The 17,919-nt window shown below is 38.3% G+C and overlaps 1 protein-coding gene across 1 annotated transcript in view; it reads left to right on the forward strand.

The window, feature by feature from the left end:
• The window catches only part of mmaa (metabolism of cobalamin associated A), a 31,742-nt gene extending 13,823 nt beyond the window's left edge, over positions 1–17,919 (forward strand). The window contains exons 4-6 of the mRNA XM_078406183.1: positions 7,884–7,969; positions 12,544–12,693; positions 17,236–17,919. Coding sequence (XP_078262309.1) covers positions 7,884–7,969; positions 12,544–12,693; positions 17,236–17,532 — 533 coding nt within the window. The 3' untranslated portion in view covers positions 17,533–17,919. The remainder of the gene's footprint in view (positions 1–7,883; positions 7,970–12,543; positions 12,694–17,235) is intronic.

The following is a 17,919-nucleotide window of genomic DNA, read 5'->3' on the forward strand; positions in this document are numbered from 1 at the left end:
TATGCAACAAAATACTAAACATGCCTCCTTTCATTTACATGACATTGCTGTGTCCCAAACATGGTGCCCTGAAATGCGGCGGGGGGGGGGGGGCTTATGTATAAATGCTGCTTTAATTTCTACATGGTGAAACAAAAATGTATAAAATGGCCTTTATTAAACATCTGACAATGCACTTTAACCACATGTGATTTTTTTTCTGTTATAAATCTCAAATTGTGAGGTACAGAGGCAAATAAATAAATGATGGATCTTTGTCCCAAACATTATGGAGGGCACTGTGTGTATGGCCATTAATTAGTAATGCATGTTTAACAAATTGCCAATTTTGTCCGAGATTTGTCACTACCGTTTAATAGCATAAACATTTGACTGCCCATTAGTTACCAGATATATCCAGATATACCCTCTTTTATTTGGTGAAAGCTTTGCAGATCTTCACTCCTTTGGCACGATTCTTGTGTGAAAGGAGGATTGAAAGATTATGGCAGGAACTTCATGCAGGAAGTGCATTCTCTTCAGTTAAGATTTTTGCTTTGAGCATGGCAACATTTTAAATACCATTTTATTTTTATCCTATCTGGGTTTTCTGTTGCATCCTCTTTTACTGTGGCATTGGCAGCATTTTTTTGTTTTGTGAACCAGGTCCAAAATACTAATTTAGAACTTCTGCCTTCACAAGATCAAATTTTTTTGAATCCTTCCTTTCTGTACACGTTTGTAATTATCTTTGTGCACGAATGTAGTGTTCCAGTTTAAGTTGCCTGTTAAACTTTTCAAAGGCAACCCCTTTTCCCTTTCTATTTCCCTTGCTGATTTTTTAACTTTCTGTAGGTTGTTTAATTCTTCACCATTATGAATCTGTCACCTCAAACAGATTTTTCCAGTTTAATTTTAATGTATACATCTTTTGTCATTCAAAGAGCTCTTTCTCACTCGGGGCAGTGACGATATTCTTTAATGTTTTCTGATTGACCATTAACTGTTTTACGTGCCAACCTTGGTATCAATTCAAACCGTGCAATGTCCCTTTTCAGCCCATTGAAATTGGTGCTCTTTAAATTAAACATTATTGATTGTTTCTTAGAACTTTAGATTGATCTAAACCAATTACTACACTTATTGTTTCGTTATTTTCTCCAAATGAAGCATATCATTTACTAGCATTACTCAGCACCTGTTCCTTTCTCATTGATTTAGAAATGTTGAGTTGTAGATGATGAAAAGTATGAAAAGCAAAAGTCTGTTTTGATGAATTGTCTTGTTCTTTCGTGGGTGGGTAATAGATCTCATGTTATAGACTATTTCATATTGATGACAACAATTTTACATGACTTTAAAATATTGGCAAATGTATGAATTTGGGGAAAACTAGAGACTAGGAACTCTTTAACTATATATAATTGATGAAAGTTAAGATAGCAGAGGCTTATCTGATTTGTTTCTGGTGAAAATCGGGTATTTTGTCTTGGCTGCATCACTTGTAACTTCTGATAAATGTGACAGGTAATTGTGCATCCAGCTATTTGTTCACCCTTTGACTGACATAAACCAATTTTTACACAATGAGTTATAATATTTTCCTGTTGAGACTGTTCCAACATATCCCATCTGTTACAGCATTGTCACAACAAGAATAATATTGGAATCCATCTAAAAACTCAACAAAAAGGAGGGAAAATAAACTTCTTCAGGAAAAAACATACCTTAGAATCCCCATCAGATACATTTGAAATGACAATTTTAACACTTCAATGGTTGACTTCAATGGCCAGTTTCTGAACTGTAGTATTAATTTATATTGCAAAATAAGAGTTTATGTCTTCCTTACTGTGAGATCCTTTTACACAAACCATTTAATGTGGGGGCTGAGCTAACTGGATTCCAAAATGAGGATCTGGAAACAAGAAAAAAGCATGCTCAATGCTTCTATTGCAAGCAGCGTCTGCATTGTATTATCCGCTACTTGACATAGCTGGAGTATTAACTGCAACTTAATATGATTCCCAATATGTGGCCACTGCCAACTTCACTGTTGAATGGTTGCATACATCAACAGTGAGTATGCAACTCATGTTTGATGTATGCAACCCTTCAACCGTGTGGTTGGAGCAAATTTAAAAAGTGTATTGAGAAAGCAGTTAGAATACCAACATAACTTGGAAGATGTTGAGCTTCATGATTTTCCAACACTTAAGGCATTACTGATGGAAGTAGATTGAAATACTTATTCCATGGAGGACAAGAAGGCGGCTGTCTGGATAAACCTGGCAGGGTACTAAATGCTATAACGATCAGTTCAATGAGCCTGGATTTGGTAAAAAATCAATGTTACATATGGCCAAAATTTGAATGCATCTTCATATAAACTATCCTCCTAACTTTCACATGACACTTGGGAACTGTTCAGTACACCACCATTATTAACAATTTCCATCAATGAGAATTACAATGTCCAACTTGCTGATTGTCATCTTCTTACCAGAGGGTAGTGACTTTAGTGCATGCTGCTCAGAGAACTCTCAGTAATATTAGCATTCGTTTCTTGCTGCAAATCCAGTGCCATGTGATCTCAGTGCACACAAGAGGTCACAAGATTCACGTGTGTTGATAGTTCCAGCAATGAAGGTAAACTAAAACAAATCTTCCAAGTTCCTCGGGAACCTCCAACACCTGATTTCCCTTTGGTATTAACAATTCTGGAAGAAAAATTCACCAGAACAAAAAAGACAGTTTGTTTTTGTTGATTGTGGTCCAGGAGGCTGAAAGTTAATTACCTTGCAAAATAGATTCAAAAACTCAAATATTTTCCAATTATCAAAATTGGCGTACCTGATAAACTGTGAAACACCTGTCATTGTTGTGCACGCCACTACCACATAATTCGTTGAAAATTCTTACATAGCATTAAAGTACTATTAGTCCTACAAAGCCATCTCACTGGTGACACAAGGCAGAGAGCAAATTTGTATTTTTAACCTGTAAAACCACATTTGATATTTTCAGCATTGGTATTAGCTGGTGAAGTAAACGTGTTCATGTTGTCTCTATTTGTATGAGGGGTGAATATTGCTAAGGGCCTGTGGGGATGGAGAGGCCCGAGGGGAAAAGTTGGGTCCTTCCCTGTTATTTCATCATGTAATCGGAGTAAAAATATATCTTTGTTGCCCCTTTTTGGTTGAATGATTAAGCAAACTTCCTGATTAAAAGGAACATTTTTGCATCCAGTTTTTTAATAAATAAATTACCATATTCTTAAAATATGGCAGCTTCCGCAGTACTCCTTTCAAGTGATAACAAATGTGCCCTTCATGATTGTGTGCTTAGTCCAATTGTGCAAGTTCCTTCCCGAGATCTCATTTGGCCAGGTCTTCTTGCCTTTACCAGATAGCATAAAACCATTTGATGGCGCTTGGATTGCCAGTTCTTGCATTACATTCAGCCCTGTATCACCTTGACAATACAAACAGGATGCTACTCAATGATTACAACTCAGCTTTCAACGCCATAATACCGATAGCCCATACCTAAATTTCTGGACCTTGGCTTTGGGACCTCCATCTGCAACTACCTTTGGTACCTCTTGACTGACGGACCTCAGTGGTTTAGAATTTCATCCACCCTGACCCTCAATGTTGGTGCCCTTCAGGAGTGTGTGCTTAGTCCTACTTTCTGTGCACCCATGACACCGGCCAAGTACAGCACCACCTCGATCTTTAAGTTTGCCGATGATATCACTATTGTCAGCTGACTATACGATGATGAGACAAATTTTAGGAAAGAGATTGAGAACCTAGTGTTGTGATATTGGGCCAATAATCCAGTCCTTAACATCATCGAGTTGAAAGAGTTGATTGTTGACCAAATGAAGCAAGGGGTGAGCACAAGCCTCTCCTCATCAATGAAGCTGCTATAGAGATGCTTCAAATTCCTCAGCATCCATGTCACCAACAACCTAACCTGGTCCCTTCACCCTGATGCTGGGACCAAGAAAGTGCATCAGCGTATTTACTTTCTTAGGTGTCTGAGAAGATTTGGTATGTCCATGAGGATTCTCTTGAACTCTTATAGATGAGCTATAGAAAGTATTCAGAGGGATGCGAATGACTGTACAGGTGCTCTGCTCTTGACTACTTGAATTTTCAGAGATTGGTGAAAGATAGCCCAGTTCATCAGTCTTTCCATCTAATCAATCATCGTGGTATGTTGCATCAGACAGGCTACAAGTATAGTCAAAGATGCCTGCCACTGACTATTCCCTTTTCTCATCTATCTCATCTATCTCCTGGAGTTTGAAAACTCGGATATACAGACTTAACATCTTCCATACTGCTATCTGATCTCTGAACCAATCTCTTCTCACACATCACATTCTTGGAGATGTTGCCACATACTCTTAACTTTAAGTGGCAACATCACAGAGAATGTGATGTGTAAGAAGAGATTGGTTACTCTTAGCTTTACATCATTGGTCATTCCGTTATTGTGTTTTAATATTCTTTTGCTCTACAATCTTGCACCATTTTGCTATTTTGCACTTTGTATTTACTGTTGTATTTATCATTACAACATGTATACTATTTACTCTGCAAAGGATAAGAAATTCTTACTCCCAACAACCTGTTGGGAGTTTAATTTATAAGGTTACAGAAGATTTGTAATTTGGCAACATGGATGTACTTCCATGTCATTGCAGTAATTAATGGTGGCAAATCAGACAAATTTCCTAGATTTGCCTCATCCGAATACTGCAAAGTGCATACACACATCTCAGAGCTTGTTTATACTGTCAATTATTAAACTATGAGAATTATATTAAACACTTTGCACAACATTCCCACACTTAACCTTTACTTGCAGGTCACTAGAGGCAGCACAACTAATCAGGGTACCAGCATTCTATAATCTCTGAATCCCAAGGAGGAGATGGTGACACTATGATTGGAGCAGCCTTTACTGAGGTTATGATCAGGTTATGATGTATCAGCACTGAGGCTAAAATGATAGAACAATATTGCATATCTGACCCTACCCTCGACAGAAGTATTTCTCCTTTGTTCCACAAACTCCTTTGATTTAGACTCTCTCTAAAGTAGCTAGGTAGTGGTAAAGAGCAGCTGATGGAAGTGTAATAACATAGTATTAGGAAAGAATGCCACCAAATGATTTAACATTTGTAGTAACCATCTCAGATACCGTAGCAAACATCTCAGATACTGCGTCGATTGAAGGAAGTAGTTTACATGAAGGGGCCAGCACATGGTGAGATATTAGATGTTGATCGCCAACAGCCAAGACAGCAAATATAACGTAGGTGTTGGGTCACCAGGGGTGAGGTTGCCCACATGTTCTTCTAATGATGTTTCAGATGAGCTCTTTAATGGGATAAAGGATGTTGAATGTTGAGATGTTTGTTATATTGGTAGTCTTCTCAGAAAGCCTGCAGTAATATCAAGGAATGTGGAAGTGCCAAATATGGAGCTTTCTTCAGAGATCAGACCCCATCCTTTCCAGTTTGCTAGTTGTAGGAAACTCCCTTATCACAAATTTAGCTCCACCTCTGACAGTAGAGATCTTAGTTTTCATTGTAAATTAAGCAAATCTATCCACTTTCTGGATGCTGCAGTTAAAGTTCAGACTTCCACAATAAAACGCCAACTTACTTATTTTCTAGAAGTCCAAAGATGATTTGCTATTTCAGAAACTCGGACTACTGCTAATATTGGCAGCAATATCCTATGTTCAAAGTAGCTTTCAATATATTGCAGCATTACTGTAGTCTGTTGTTTCCCAGATTCTCTGGGTGCCTCAGCAATCCAAGTAGTTGCATGGAGCAATGTGTGAGAATGCCTTCATTTTCTATCGTTTCAGCCCCATTGCTGTTCACCAACTCTTTAATGGCTACTCCAGTCATAGCACAACCCTCCTCCTTGGAATTCAGGACATGCAGTTATGCTAGCATCCTGGTCAGCTGCTGCATCCCTTGACTTGCAGATGAAAGGTAAGTTCATAAGAGAGTGTTGTATAATGTTGTTAAGATGCGATTGCCATGGATTAATAATGCTGACTATCTCAGTGTGATTACAGCTGCCCTGTTTCATGAGGACAGGACTTATCCTTCCATTTCTGCCTCCTTGCCAGTCCTATTGCTATTAGCTTTTCAGATCCATAATGCACCACCTCAGCTGATGTGGACTATAATTCATTAGCCCGTCGTTACCTCTGATGGGCCACTGCTTAACTGGTGTCATAAAACTGTCTTGCCACCCCTTTTCCTGCTGTCATGTTAGCCCTACTCAGCCAAACTACTGATTATAGGTAACTAATAATTTTGAGCAAATCGCTTGTTTCATTCATATAATTTGCACAAAGAGGGATTAGTAGGGCATCTAATTTCTAATAAGGACTGATGTGCTTTAAATTTTGCAGTTAATAGATGGTAAACTAGATTGCCATGGATTAATAGTGCTGAATAAGTCTGAAGAAGGGTCTCGAACCCAAACGTCACCTAAACCTTTTCTTCGGAGATGTTGCCTGATTCACTGAGTTACTCCAGCATTTGTGTCTATCTTCATTGTTAAACTAGCTGAGGTTGTCTGATGAACAATTTGGAGACTAAGCGATGTGCTATCCTCGGCAGATGATGTTGCAGAAGGGTGAAGTAGGAATGAGCCAAGAATAGATGTTTGAGAGACATCAGAAAGAACCACATGGGTGCAGAATCTCTGGTTTAATTTGAAGAAGTAAGACTGGCACTAAACACAACAAATAAATAGACAATAAAGAATAATACAATAAGTTATCAGTTTTACTACAGAGTAGTAGTACTCTTTTCTACAGAGATTTGGTAGAGTATTAATGCAAAATAAATATAATTTCAAGGCATTACAACTTATCATTATTGATAATTTCATATTTTTGCTGGTTATTTAACTTTATTAGCAGTATGATTTCTCAAAGTGAGTCAAAATTGGTACCAAATCCTGCTTTTGAATTACACGGCGAAGCCGGTTTTTTTGTGACTTTCTTTATAACATTTTAATTAAAGTTGATCCAATTTCTGATGTCAGTTGGTGATCTTTAATCAGAATTTACATTAACTCTGATCTGCTCTCCGTAATTGCTGGATGCTCGGCTTACTGAGTATTTCCTGCATTTTCTAGCTTCAGATTTCTAGCTTTTATGAGCCATACCATATCAGATTTTATAAATCATTTGACTGAATTCTTCTTCTTTCCTGTCCATCATTCAAATGTTACATCACTGTCATCGTTCGTCCTGAAAAGGGCGGAAGCTTCTGGCGTCAATCAGTGGGAGCCTCACTTGTACAGTAGATGATGGTGGTAGCAGAATTAGCTTGGGTCACTTCCAGTTTCCAGCCCCGCGATGGGGACGCTTCTGCTATGGGGCCATTTAACTGAATAAGAACATAAGAAATGGGAGCAGGAATAGTCCCTTTGCTCTGCACCTCCATTCATGTGTTCATGGCTGATCTACCTTTCTGATCTTCTCTGCACTATCTCCATATTCCTCGATGCCATTAATATTCCAGAAGTGGAGTAAGCTCTTATGAATGAAGCCAATTACAGAAATGATTTAAACCATCAAAAAAAATTGTCCTTCAAAGTGGTATGAGATTTCATTTTTGCAGTCAGTAGAAATAAGGATTACCTAATTTTGCCATAGTTTTATTGGTTGTTTTCTAGTTTGAGAATTCTTAACCTTGTGTTCTGTCGGTCACACTGAAACTATTTATTTCTGTGTTGATCATACTTTTCAACACTTTTGTTGATTCATAATCCTTCCCATTTCCAGTTGCTTGATGTAGTTTAACTAAATCACATTCAGTAAAGCAATGCCAATAAGCTTTGTGTTCTACACAGGTGTGGGCCAATCTGAGTATGCAGTGGCAGACATGGTGGATATGTTTATATTGTTTATTTCACCAGCAGGGGGAGATGAACTCCAGGTAAGATGGAAACTACCAAATCATTTTGTTTTAATGCATTGCTCGTTGACACGTGAAATTAAGAATAAATAGAAATGATTTATAGTAAATTATTTCATTCAACAAAATAATTCAATGTTTTTCATTTTTAGAGGATAAACAAACAATTGAGCTTTTAAATAGTATTGTAAATTATGAAAAAGGATAATTAATCAGCGAGTCAGGTAGGATCTCTTGAGAACATGGATAGGTGACATTTTGGGTCAGGTCTATTCTTCAGAAAATTATGATTAAAAAATGATTAGATGGGAAGGAAATTCTGAGCAAGGGTGCAGAGGAGATGTATGTGTAGGAAGGAACTGCAGATGCTTGTTTGGACTGAAGATAGGCACAAAGAGCTGCAGTAACTCGGTGTCTCTGGAGAAAAGGAATAGGTGACATTCCGGGTCGAAACCCTTCTTCAGAGGAGGTACATAAGATATTAACCTGGGTTTGAGCTCATGGGATCCAAAGCAAGTTGGCAACTGGATCCAAAATTAGCTTGGAAATAGGAGGCAGGAAATGATGATGATGAAGGCAAAGGGGTGTTCTTGTATTTGGAAACCTTTGATCAGTGTCGTTCCACAGAATTTGGTGTTGGGATCCTACTATTTGTTATATACATTAAGAATTTGGATGTAAACACGTGAGATATGATTAGCAAGTTTGCAGATGACACATAAATTGGTGATGTTTGTTGAAACTTTGGAAAATAGCATTAGGCTACATGATGATTTTGCTCAGTTGCTAAGATGGGCAGCGGATGGTAGATGAAATTTAATTCCAATAAATTGACATGGACGTTGGACTAAAGGACCTTTGTTCCATTCTGTGGAACAAAGTGCAATATGTACTTTTGGAGGACTAATGAACGTAACAAATACATAGAACAGTACAGTTTAAGAACATGCTCTTCAGCCCAAAATGTCTGAACCGGACATGATGCAAGACCAACTCTTATCTACCTGCACTATTTGAGTTTTCCATCCTGGGAAAAAGATTCTGGCTATCTGCTCAATATATGCTTCATAATTTTATAAACATATCAAATCTCCATGCAACCTGCAGCATTCTAGAGAAAACAATTCAAGTCTGTCCAACTTCTCCCTGTCGCTAATGCCCCCTAATCCAGGCATTCTGGTAAACCTCCTCTGAGCCCTTTTCAAATCCTCCACATCCTTGCTGTATAAGTCCAAAGATCCCTGAAGGTGGCGCACAGTGAATAAGATTGCAACGCAGGCTTGCTTTGCATTAGCCCAGGCATAATATATGAGCACAGAAGTTACAGAACAAATGGAGTATGGCAACCAGGTTGTGAATGTAGTCCATAGCAGGAGTATTATGGACAGCCTATTGTCCTGGAGAGTGTGTGTAAGAGATGGTCCAGAATATAGCTATGGATACAGACATACATATGAGAAGAGACTGGATAGGCTGTCTCCTTTGAAGTGAAAGATGCTGAAGGGGAATACACAAAATTATGAAGCACCAGTACAGGGTAGACAGTATGAAATTTTTCCCTGTAGTAGCAAAATATCTAATATCGTGATGGTAGAAATTTTGAGCAAGTGGTTTAGACTGAATCTGAGAAGTGATTCTATTTTATACATGAGTTTTTTGATATTGTTGAGTCACTCTATGGAAATAAAAAATATATGAAAGTTTATTTTCTGTATCTGAGTATGTCCTTTTAAAATATTCCTCTAACTTTTCCTTTGAAGCTTTGAGAAATATTGATAAATAATCTCTCTTATCTTACCTAACTTATTTTCCACCCCCTTCAGACTCTAACACCTTTACCAAATCTATATTAACTGTTTTCCATTCCTTCCTTTCACTTGCCCTAGGCCATTTAACTCTAGGTTTCAGCCCACTGCTCTTCTCCCTGACTGGCAGATTAACTTCACCACCTCCTACATCCCCCTCTACAGCGCTTGTTCCCTCCTCGTCAGTGACATCCTGTGAACTGTGGTTTTCTTTGTGTTTGGAGCTGCTGTTATCCAGAATAATTCTATTGCATCCCTGACCTGTGCTCAGCAGATAGTGGAAATGTTATGAAGACTTGAATAGTAAGTCACTCATAGCAGAGTACTGAACCTTTTGCACCATAATGTTTTGGACCTTTAAGTTTCTGGTTGATGGTGATCTTTAAAAAATTCTTATTGAGTACTGAGGGCATGTGGTTAAGATTGTTTTATTGAATATACTCAAGTAGTTCAAATATTACTTGTTACCTACCAGCCCAAGACTAAATGGCCCCTGGTATTTCCTTGTGTAGAGCACTGCTTCATTATGATGGATTGTGAATGGAACTGCACTGGGCAGTTATTTGGAAACATGTGTAGTTCAATGATTAATGACTGGGAAGGTCTTTGATGAAAACGATAGTTGGGCCTTAGACATTTTCATAAAGAACCGCTATAACAATGCCTGATTGAGATAACGAATGAGATGATTGGAGGAGGATTTTTTTTCAACCAGAGGGTGATTGGAATCTGGAGCATGCTGCCTGAGGGGGTGGTAGAGGCAGGTATCACAGCAGTCAAGAAGTATGCAGATGAACTGAATCACAAAGGCATTGCAGGCTACTGACTCAGCTCTGATAAATGGTTTCGTACAGTTGGATATTTGATAGTCAGCATAGACTTGATTAGCTTAAATTTCTGTTCCAATTCTATATGATTCTATGACTTTCTACCAAGCTGTCTTGACCCCTTTGATTATTTTTAGTAAACAATTTGACTTGATGCTAATTCAAGGTGTCTATTTATCGTGAGTGTTGAGGAACATGCCTTCAAAGATGTTTCTCAGTGCTTTCCAGATTTATAAAAAAATCTCCACTTGGTCGTTATTTATTGTTCTGTTTTAAAATGTATATAACGATTATAATGGATCCACGTGTAACATTGTATCACAGAGCTTTAAATGATAAAGAAACAGCATTGAAATTGAGAATAATGAGATGTGCTGAGCATGATTGTTCTGCCATCCTTTATTGATTTTTATTTACATATTTTACCTTGTAAGCACTTGCCTTGTTAGCAGGGTATTATTGTAATGTTACTTGTGCCCAATCTTCAATTGGTTATCTGTAAGTCTAATTAATACATATGAAAGACAATTTGATGACAAAAGTGTAATAATGGAAAATGGTCCTGTATTATCTCAATGGTTGCAAGTGAATAGTTTTCAACAAGAGCTACCTATATATTCTGTTAGGAGAGGAAGGAGCAACTACTGTTTCCATTTTCCCAATATATAACCCTTTGCCACTTAGCAACTTAATTTGGGCAGGATGGAGTATTTAAACCAGTTAAACTCGTACATTCATAAGGCACATAAATGAGCGCTTTGGTCCACTGAGTCCATGCTCATCAAGTAGTTATTTATGGTATTCCTACATTTATCCAATTTTATTCTCCTACATTAACTCCTCCCAGATTCTACCACTCGCCCATCCACTGAGGCAATTAACCCGTTTGTTGGGAGGCACTGCAAATGTTCGAAGACAGACACAAAAAGTTAGAGTGAGTCAGTGGGTAAGGGAGCATCTTTGGAGAAAAGGGATAGGTGACATTTTGGGTCGAGAAAAGGGTTTTGACACAAAACGTCACCTATTCCTTTTCTCCAGAGATGCTTCCTGACCCGCTGAGTTACTTCAGCTTTTTGGGTCTGTCTTTGGGGTAATTTACCCACTGACCTGAACATGAGAGGAAACCAGAGCTCCAGAGGAATCCCCCATAGTCATAGGAAAAACATGCAAACTTCACACAGTCAAATGCCAAGATCTGGATCTAACAGTCATTGGAGCTTTGAGGCGACAGCTGTGTCATTGTACCACTGTCCTCTCCATTGCATATCGTTATTGATGGGAACTGTAGAGCAGTCAATAACTAAGCTTACCTATTCCATAGAAATGAAATTGGGATGCAGCTGAAAATTATGAAAGGAAAATAATGAAATTTTAATGTGCATTAAATTTAATTTCATATGTTGACCTCGATGACCCTACTTGTGTTTGATTATGAATAATTTCACTTTCTGCTTGATGCCAAATTAGAAAGTGAACACTGTAGAATTCTGAAAGGGATTTAAGTTTCCACAGCAATTTGCAGGATAATTTCAGCTACTCTTAAATTACTTTCAGTTGAAATGACAAGAAACAATGCAATTCACATCAGTGTTCCAGAATTGGGTAATTATCAATATGGTGCCAACTGGAAAATGCATGTATATGATCAGAATAGAATGTTCTGCAAAGTATGAATCATGCACAACTTTTAGATCATTCCTGAAATTCATCTGATCAGGTTTAGCAGCAATGCCTCTTATGGATAAGCATCCTGCCAACGTTTTAATGTTCAGGGTTACAAATGAATAATAATCAAGAATGTTTGTCACACTTAAGTCATTCCCCAGCAGCATTACGAGTGCCTTCCTAAGTGACAGGGCGAAAATTATTGAAGGGGCCATTGGATTTTAAAAATATAGCATATTTCATTGCATTTCTTTAAATAGATTCCAAAGTGTTCAATGTTTTTTTTTTTCTTCCTTAGGGAATTAAACGTGGTATAATAGAGATGGCAGATTTGGTTGTGGTAACAAAAGCTGATGGAGAACTACTTGTTCCTGCGCGAAAGATACAAACTGAATATACAAGTGCTTTAAAGCTGCTTCGTAATCAGTCCAAGAGTTGGAAGCCAAAGGTAGTATACATAAAGTATGGGTGTGCATAACTAACAAATGAATCCCACATCTTGCTCTGAATCTTACAGTATTTTTACTGGCAGCAACGTAGAATTGTGCATCATCAAAGTAACCTATAATTTTCTTCAGTTTTTGATTCATTAGTTAAAGGACATTTTAACCTTTATAACACTTACACAGAATTTCCTTCAAGTCTCAGTCTTTGAAATACCGTTTTATTTCCCTTTTTTCAGTTAATGAATATTATTGACTATTATCGGCAAGTAAAAACATTATCAGGAAATTGATAATGCCAAAACTTTGGAACATATTCCAAATAAGTGATTCCTGCTCAGAAAAAAAGTGCAGACGAGCTTAGCAGGTCAGCAGAATGTGTAGTGAGAATGGACAGTCGATTAAATCAGGACCCTTCTTCAGATTGATGGAATCAGGAGTAGAAAGCAGGAACAGAGGGGTGGGACAAAGTCTAGCAAGTGATAGATGGATACAGGTGTGGGGGGATGATTGGCAAATGGGTGGATTAAGTGACAAAGTTAGAGGAGAAAAGAAGGCAAAAGGGTGTCAGATAAGGAAAAAAAAGTATGAAATGGGAAACTGGAAGGGCGGATATGGGTGGAATGGGATAAAGAGGAGGGGGGGAAAGCAGAAAAGGAAATATTGGATTCCATGATGGAAGATGAGCATGCAGAGGAGTGTATGAGAGCAGAGTCACAACAGTGGTGGGAGAAATGTGTGCGCACTGGAATGAGGGTGGGGCAGGTGAAAGAGAGGTGAGATGGGGGCGGGGAGTATTACCTTTCATACCGTTTGGTTGTAGGCTACCCAAATGGAATACAAGGTGCTTTTCTTGCAGTTTGTGTGTGGCCTCACTCTAGCAATGGAGGGGTCCAAGGACAGAAAGGTTAGTATAGGAATGTGAAGGGGAGTTAAAATGGTTAGCGACCGGGTGCTCCAGCAGGCCTTGGCAGACAGAGGGCTAATGTCTGGTAAAACTGTTACTTAGTCTATGCTTTTTGTTACCGATGTAAAGGAGGCTACATTGGGAGCACCAAGCAACAGACTGAAAGAGGTGCTTGTCTCTGACTCACCTGGAAGTTTTACTGGGAATGCTAGATGAAGGCATAGAGGAGGTGTAGGGAAAAGTGTTGCATCTCCTGAAGCTGCAGTGCAAAGTGCCTGGGGAGGGGGTGGGATGGGTTGAACAAACCCAGGAATTGCAGAGAGAGTGGTCCCAGAAGAAAGCGGAACAGGGTGCTGATGGGAAACTGACTAGAGGTGGGATCACGGCGAAAGTGGTGAAATAGTCGGAGAATGATGTTTTGGTTGTGGAGGCTGATGAAAGGTGAGGACCAGAGGAACTCTATCCCAGTTCTGTCTGGGGTAGGAGTGCAAGAGTTTCCTCTAATAAGCAAAACATCCTCTAACTTGCGGAGGCCAGGTGTCAGCTCTCGAACTCCTCAACTACCTGTTGACCGTGACACTACCGATGATCACTAAACCACCATCGCTCAGATTATCAACCTTTTTTTCCTCTGGGAATCTCTCCTAGATAGCTTGCACCCTTATAATTCTCCAACATTCTCAAGATTCCATCATCTGCATTTTTTTTGTCTCCAAGTGAGTCCTGCTCTTGCGCTTGCACATTCCACACTCTGATTACAAAGGGACCATTTAATGATACATGTCCAAACTGATACTGCAGTGAAAACATTTGCATTTTCCAATCTGTACTCCAGGCACGCATAGCCCTCTCAAGAGCTTTTAACATATTCTTCACGCAGCCTTGGAAAAATAGCCAACGTAATCCAGGACCACTAACACACCAGTCATTCTCTCTTCTCCCCTCACCCGTCAGGCAGACGATAAGAAAGCTTGAAAGCACATAACACCAGATTCATGGTTATCAGGCTCTTGAAAGGACTGGACCACTCATATGCCTGGCATAATTTCTTGATCTTCCAATCTACCTCATTCTGGCCCTTGTACTTTTTTTTATTTTCACTTTCTCTTTACCTTTAATTTAACACTGTATTCTGCACTTTGTTTTCCTGTTTTACCTGATGATTTCGTTGTTTGGTATAATTTTCCTTGGTTGCACACAACTGTTTCACTGTATCTCGGTACATGTGACAATAATAAATCAATACCAATACCAAAGTTATATCAACTAACTATTCCCTAAATTAATTAACTCCAGCGCTTTGCATTCTAGGTCCTCACTCACCTAATGCATCCTTAACACGGGTATCTTCATGCATTTTGTTTCACAGATTAATCATTTGAAGTACAGACTGAATTTGTGCATTAATTTTTTTAAACTATTTAAGTGTTTCCCACAATCCCCAAAACAAATTCTCAACTCAACACCGGTGAATGGACAGTTTCTGAGTAATGAGTTGGCCACAATCAAAAATAAAAATATTCCGCAAGACAAAAACAAATATGGCTGGGTTGGAGGCGGTTGGGAAATGCTGAGGGATGGTGTGTGAGGCCAGTTCTCTGAATGCTTTCAAGAGAGAGCTAGATAGAGCTCTTAAGGATAGCAGAGTCAGGGGGTATGGGGAGAAGGCAGGAACGGGGTACTGATTGAGAATGATCAGCCATAATCACATTGAATGGTGGTGCTGGCTCGAAGGGCCGAATGGCCTACTCCTGCACCTATTGTCTATAGGAAGAATACTTCAAAAGTAGACTTACCGAGGGCGCACTAAAAAGAAACCCCATCCCAACAAGTAAACACTGCTCAGAGTGTAAGCAGGGGAAAAATTACATGGAACATATTGAATTTTCCAATCCTGTGGAATTAATAGTGAAGCTATCTCATTTACTTTATTCCCAGATTTGACTTTTGACAGAATGAATGCTATTCATAGTCTTTCACTCTCTCACAATATACAAAAAATACCTTAATCTTCAGCCTCAGAACTGTGCAATTGTGTGCACTAATTGATGATTATGAATTTAATGGAAATTTGATTATTTTATGGATTACATCATATAGAGTCTTGCCCAATGTTCTACAAATAAACCTTATACAGATTTTATTTGTAGCAGAGTAATGAAATTAGACATTATCTAAATGTAGGTTTAATTGTTGAAAGGCAAACGAGAGTTCCAAGCCAGGCATTGCCCAGTTGAAAAATATTTACAAGTCATGAAATGCAGGAATCCATTTAGGTTGCAATCCATATTGATTTATTCTTTTTGAATACTTATTGTACATCTATGTAAAACGATCTTGGGTTCATTCCACTTTAATAATAAATATTTTTTAAAAACTATTTATTCTAAATATCCCACATAAAAATGCATGTATGTCACTTTTACTTTTGATTAGCTCAAATAACTATTATCAGTGTCCTTTTATGCCACATTCTACTTAAAGATAAAGACTAATAGATTAAGGTACTCATTTTTACTTTTTCTTATTTCTTTCATCGTCATCTTATTTCCTTGGCAGAAATAAGTCTTCAATAATTTGTAAGAATTTCAACTTCACAACAGTAGGTTGTGCCCTGGTCTGTGCCTTCGTCACAGCTTACTATCCTTGGCCTCACTCCTTTTTTTTCCTTCTCGAAGTATATCCAAATCACTTAATGTCCATTCATCATCCCATGCTTCAGTCAAACCCTTTCTTGTTTATCTGAACTTCCCATAAACATCTGAAACCTCTTACCTGGCTGCTCATAGGCCAAACGAATGCTTTGGAATTCTGTGGAATATGTCTTTTCCCTGCCATTAAAGCAGGAGATAAACACTGAAGGGTTATAGCAGACAATACTCCCCCTCCGCTCATAGAATTTCAGAATTGCAAAACCAATTTATTTTTCGATCCCCTACTGTGTATTCATGTGACTGAGTACATCTGTAAAATAACATATGTGTATCCCACATTGCCAAAGGAGACACTTGCAGAGTAAGATAAACAATGGGAACCCGGCATGGGGGAACCGCTCGGGGGGGGGGGGGGGGGGGAACAAAAGGGGGAGCCGGCGTGCTTTGTCACTTTGTCAGCACAGTAGGTGGCTGTTATTTGTATACATTGGTTATGCAAGCAAAGAATTTCACTGTGCCTCATCACATGTGACAGAGTATTCCATTCCATTCCAACAATGAGAAAATAAATGATTCCCAATTATAAATACCTATGTGATAAATGCTAATCACAGCGTCAGAAGACTAATGATTTGTCTAAAAATTGCAGACGTACTTAAATGGAAACCCTAAATAGAAGTTGCAAAATAGTTACAGAAAAGATAACTTGCTTTTGTATAACTTGCCATAGTCCAGGAGCAGAAAAACAAAAGGCTCAGGTGCTAGAAATTAGATTGCGTCCACCATTTTTATGCCACAGACTAAATTTGTTTTGTTGGGGATTTGGTATGAATGTCAATAGAAATGTTTAACTTTCAACTTGTAATGCCATGGAGCTGCTTCAGTTATATGATGGCATGGATTTGAATTTACAGTTTGTATAGTAAAATACTGGATTCAGAGAATTATTTATTTTGTAAACCTTACTAATTTTCCTTTTTTCTTAGGTGATGCGTGTGTCTTCAAAATACGGCGAAGGGTTTACTAATCTCTGGGAGAAAATGTCAGAATTCCACACCATATTAGTTGCAACTGGTGAGTTGCAAATAAAAAGGCAAAGACAGCAAAAGGTGTGGATGTGGAACATGATCCAACAGAACATTACTGAGTACCTCTGTAACCACCCAGCTGTCAGGAATCAAATTCCCAGCTTAGAGGAGAAGGTTGTCAGGGGTGATATAACTCCTGGTCTAGCTGCCGACATCCTTTTGAGGATATTTTCAGAAAAAAACCAAATACAGTAAATGCTGTAAATACTGATTAAAATATAGATTATATGTTTATGACACAAACATATTTACACTGCTAATGTCTGATCGGCCAAAAGGTGTTGAGGAACTTTCCTGAGGGGCTGAGTAGAATTTTTATGTTACAGCATCTTTATGAAGGTTTTCTTGATTTCTATTACGCACAAATAAAAGCATCCTTTGCACTTGTACAGATTATTTCTTCGATTTTGTGCAAAACGATCTGGTTTCCTATGCTGAGCTGAAGTGATTGTATTTTATTCATGAGATTTTTAATATTGTTGATCATCACCTAAGAAATTGGTATCACCTAAGCATCACCTAAGATATTGTTTATGCATCACCTAGGAAAAAAGGAAAATGAGTAAGGTTTAGAAATAAAAA

This window comes from Rhinoraja longicauda, chromosome 1 (assembly GCF_053455715.1).
Source record: "Rhinoraja longicauda isolate Sanriku21f chromosome 1, sRhiLon1.1, whole genome shotgun sequence".
Taxonomy (NCBI): domain Eukaryota; kingdom Metazoa; phylum Chordata; class Chondrichthyes; order Rajiformes; family Arhynchobatidae; genus Rhinoraja; species Rhinoraja longicauda.